General features: G+C 44.6%; 1 protein-coding gene across 1 annotated transcript; it reads right to left on the bottom strand.

Moving 5' to 3' along the window:
- Nucleotides 1-483: 483 nt before the first annotated feature.
- On the bottom strand, nt 484-4,550 carry LOC112886680 (pentatricopeptide repeat-containing protein At2g30100, chloroplastic). The gene is made up of 2 exons (XM_025952646.1): nt 3,651-4,550; nt 484-1,599 (listed from the first exon to the last, which is right to left on the bottom strand). Exons 1-2 carry the CDS (start codon nt 4,329-4,331, stop codon nt 826-828), a joined length of 1,455 nt encoding a protein of 484 aa, XP_025808431.1. The 5' UTR covers nt 4,332-4,550; the 3' UTR covers nt 484-825.
- Nucleotides 4,551-4,783: the final 233 nt, after the last annotated feature.

Raw genomic sequence — 4,783 nt, 5'->3', positions numbered from 1 at the left:
GGTCCTCAACGTGTTTTCATGCTTTGAGATTCATGCAAGGAAAATTATTGGCAATCGTGGCCTGCAAAAAGCAACCATGGTGTCAAAAGTGATAAAATAATGATATGTTTGATTATTCGTAGAAGATCGCGCATTCAAGAACTTTTATAATGGGTTGCTGGTGACACATTATTAGATGTGAAAAAAACAAAATGATCACCAGTTAGATCTAGGCTGGCAAAAAAAGGTTAAGGTCAGGTTCATTTCTACTGAAGTTTGCTTTGCATGCTCTGACTAATGAATTTTTGCCAAAGGATAGGTGTTTACATTGTTCCACATAGAAACAGTGTAAACAAGTAGCTATCCTATAAATATGTTCATGTTTCAAATCAATTTACTTTCAGCTTTTGCTTTCCACCAGTTCTCGTTCCAAAGGCAGCCACAGGCCACAGCACAGTCAAGGGAAAGAGAGGTGTATATCAGTACAACTTCACAAATCACAAGTGCAGTCGCAATAGAAATGTACATTATCTTTCAACACCAACAGCATATGATAACAGTAACACAGAAAATTTACATGTACCATATGGTAACAGTAACACAGAAAATTTACATGTACCATATGTACTCTGTTCAGTAGTACAGCATAGCCCTGCTTACAACAAACAGCTAGTCGATATAGCTCCGTTTCAGTCAAAAATATACAGGGAACCATAATTATGTACCAATTGGTTCACCGTAGTGGAGCTTCTCTGCCTTGTTCGTCAGGGACTTGAAAGCATGCGAATCACCCACATTTTGTACCTGCTATCTGTGGATATATGATGGAAAGGTCTCATCAAAGCCCTAAAGCATGTGCATCATCCACAATTTGAATTTGTGGACATAAAGATACACTACACAAGGTCCGATCAGATCTGTCTCGGAAAGTCGCTTGCAGAGTTTCATGTATAATTCTAGGCTGCCAGATTCCTGTATGTTTCTCCGCAGTGCAGTCAATACAGCAGCTCTATCCAGGTAATCAGGAAATAAGCCCATGTCGAGCATCTGCATGAGTGTCTCCGAGGCATCTAGAATGAAGCCACCTTTGACATAGCCTCGCAGGAGCCATGACATCGACTTCTTTCTTCTTCCGGCACTGCTTGACTCGACTCCTGCGAGCAATCGGCGTACAGCAGCAGCTTCCCCTTGAGATGCACAAATTGCCAATACAACATCATAGAGCTGCGTATCAGGTTCTCTACCAAGAAGCTTCATTTCCCAAAGTTCGTGCTCAGCTTCTAAGCCACAACCAGCACAAGTATACAATGAGAGGAGCCTCTCATGCACAAGTCCTAGAACTTCGCTACTTCCTTCCTCTACTGCCCAGTTTGACAAAAGAACACCATCACTTAACAATTCTGATTGATACTTTTCAATACTGTGCATGCTCTCAGCATCCAGTTTAGAAATAGAGCCATCCTTCACCGATGAATTTAGTTTACGCAGAGCCTTTGAGAATTCCTTTTGCTCTTTAACCAAGGCAGTTAACCCAATTAGATAACTATACACCTCAGGCTTCAGGCCACTCTCCTTAAATTCAATGACCAACTTGACAGCATCCCTATAGTCCCCATCCATCTGTCAGACGAAAAGTAACACAAAAGATTAGAACTGGAATTAATAGATGTCATACTGATATGAGATAACATGGATTGCTTTTATTTGCAGCTAAAATATGTTGGAACAAATGAATGCCAAACACGTCTGAGTAATCATACTTTTAACTTTGAGTAGCATCAGTTATCTGACATTTAATTGATATACTATGAATGCCATCAGTCCATATGCTCTGATTTTTAGCAGCCTCAATCATCTCAACCATGATACTAATGACATCAAATTTCATGTATACACAGTCCAAACGAAAAAAGAAAATTTGTCTTACTGAACAGCAAGCAATCCAATACACTAACAAAATAGTCAAAACATAGCAGAATATGCTTTAAGCTAGTGACTGTATAACATTCTAATATCAAGATGTTTCTGTCATTGCGCTTCATTCTCTGTCTTCTTGGTATTTTTCAGCAAATTCAAGGACTGTGAGAAGAAGGATCCAATAGAAAACGCTGCTGGCAAGTTCAAAATATGTATACAGCAATCGTTGGAGAGCCTTCTGGAACAAGTTACCATTGGCTTCCTTCATATGGATAGCTAAAGTTGATTTATCTCAGATTTATTGGCACTTGTACAGAAAAAAAGGATAGATATATACTAAAAGCTGCAGCTACAAAAGAGAGGATTTGAGCTTGCTACTTTATACATAGGTACATACTAGTATCCAACAGTAGGAACAATACAACAGAAACCATCAGTGAGAACATAAAGCAAAAGCATTGGTATACCTATTCCATAAATAGTTCCAGTAAATTTCTAAATGATAGGAAAAAAAAGAGGCCAAAGTTTTCTAAGCCTAATGTAGGATCTTTGGTTTATGAAAATTGCACTTGCAAAATTTTGATCATGCCCCCAAGTATTCAGCTATACCTTGGCTTGATCCTTTCCCTTGCAACATGGACACATATTCACACCCAAAATAACCATGAAAATTGAACTTGGCCCTTTTTTTTACCTAAAAGATCCCTGATAAAATCAAGCCCCACATAGCTTCCCGAACTTTATATCCATTCAGTTCATGACAAGGGTGTTTTTAGTTTGGTCCGCTACCACAACATTGCCGTAGAACATCTGGCCATGCCAAGTTTAACCGAATAACTATCCTAGTACAGACTACAGAGTATGCCAAATAAGAAAACCAATATTCTGCATGTCAGGATGTAGGATTTGGCAACTAGTATTTAGCAAAAAGAAAGAATAGAAGAAAGAACTCAGCAGGAATCCTAGAACAAAACCAAATTCCATGGAGCACTACAAACAATAGCTAAACGATTGAAATCTGGCATAGGCCTCTGAAGCCACAAACCAAATACCAAACCCCAAATTTCTGAGGCTTATTAAATGGAAATCACGCTCGACATGATTAATCATTTGTCTATAGTAAAAGAGAACGGAGTACATGTGTAGATTGATCAACTAATTACTAATTGAACCGACAGAGAAGTCTAAGCTACATCAACAAATCAGCAATGCGATCCATGCTGACTATTTTATAGCACCACTCATGTGCTTGCAACTACAGTGACAGAATCAGTTTAGTACCACATGAATATCCTAACAAGATTTAATAAGATCACGCTATGATATGATTGAGTTTGCTGCAAACAAAGATCGCTTTAAGCTTCGAAGGGCGATACACGTGCACAGTGATCTACAAACAGTCAAAGACTCAAATACAAAGAAGGTCTAAAGGATGTTATCCCAACAACCCATCATAAACTACAGCTGTTATCCCAACAACCCATCAAAATCCCAAACTACTATGACATGCAGAACAGGCGAACTGCTTAGACATCAAAACTAAAGGATGCAATAAGCAGAAATCTCGTTGAACTTCAGAACAGCAGAAATCTATGTTGGTTTCAGCACACAATTAGAAGAAGAAAGATCCAAGAGTTGATCATTTTGTACTTGTATATATAAGCGGTAACCCAGGACCAACAGTTGCACAAAGTTGAACGTTCGAGACAAAAACAAAGCACGAATTAAATAAAACGGATAAAAACTGAAGTTACCATCATCTTCCAGGCGAGGTAACCGACGGGCCCTCCCCGTTCGCCGTCCCCGTCGGCAGAGCCGTGCTTCCCTCCCGCGCCGGCTCCGAGTCCCCCTCTCCTGAGCACGTCCCTGACGAACTCGACCGCATGCTCCCTCTCCCCGCGGTCCCAGTACAGCGCGACAGCCTTCTCGACGAGGCTGAAGCCGGGCCTCAGCCCGACGCAGTCCATCTCCCCGAGCAGCGCGGCGACGTCGGCCACGTCCCCGCCGGCCCCCACGAGGCGCTCAATCCATCCGCAGGCGATGGCGGCCATGAGCTCCATGGTCTCGCCGTCGACGCGGTTGGCGCGGCGGAGCCAGTCGAAGACCTCGAGCGCGCAGTAGGCGTCGCGCCCCTCCTGCGCGAAGTAGACGAGCACGAGCTGCAGCTCCCGCGGCGACAGAGCGGCCAGCGGGGCCTCGTCGGCGGCCGCGGAGGCCGGCTCGCGCTCCAGGTGCTCGATGGCGGCGGCGAGGAGCCCGTCGGGGGCCGCGGCGGAGAGGGGCGGCGCAGCGTGGTCGAGGCGCAGGGAGCGCGGGGGCGGCGGGGGACGCGGGGAGACGGAGGACCCGGGGAGGCGGCGCGAGGAGGAGGAGGAGCGGGTGGACTGTGGGAAGGTGGCGACGGCCGCGGCGGTGGCGTGGGAAGAGAGCGCCATGGATTGGAGTGGGGGTGCGGTGGGGCTAGGGTTGGGAGGAGGGCATGGGAGTGCGGCGGAGGATTTGGAGGCTTGGTTGTTGATGTGTGGGGAGGAGAAGGGGAGACGTGGCCCAAGCCAAGGAAGGGATGGTGGATCGGCGATGGCGACCGGGGGCGGAGGGGAAGAAGAGAGAATGTTTGGATTTGGGGACGGGGGGAGTGGATGACGGACCGGAACGCCCAACGGTTCTCGCTTCTCGCTTCGTGGAGACGGGGGTGGAGTTGGGCGGTATTTCTACCTCTCTAATATAGTATTTTCATATCTGCAGATATTATCGTATTATCAAACAAGACAATATTTAAATCAGTGCATCAAAAATTTATTTAAAAATATGAATGGATAGAGCATATAAATATCTACCATCTTATGTTTGAGGTTGAACAAAAATTATGCAACAAGAAATAAAAAAG

This window comes from Panicum hallii, chromosome 3 (assembly GCF_002211085.1).
Source record: "Panicum hallii strain FIL2 chromosome 3, PHallii_v3.1, whole genome shotgun sequence".
Classification (NCBI taxonomy): domain Eukaryota; kingdom Viridiplantae; phylum Streptophyta; class Magnoliopsida; order Poales; family Poaceae; genus Panicum; species Panicum hallii.
This window is presented reverse-complemented; position numbering and strand designations above follow the sequence as displayed.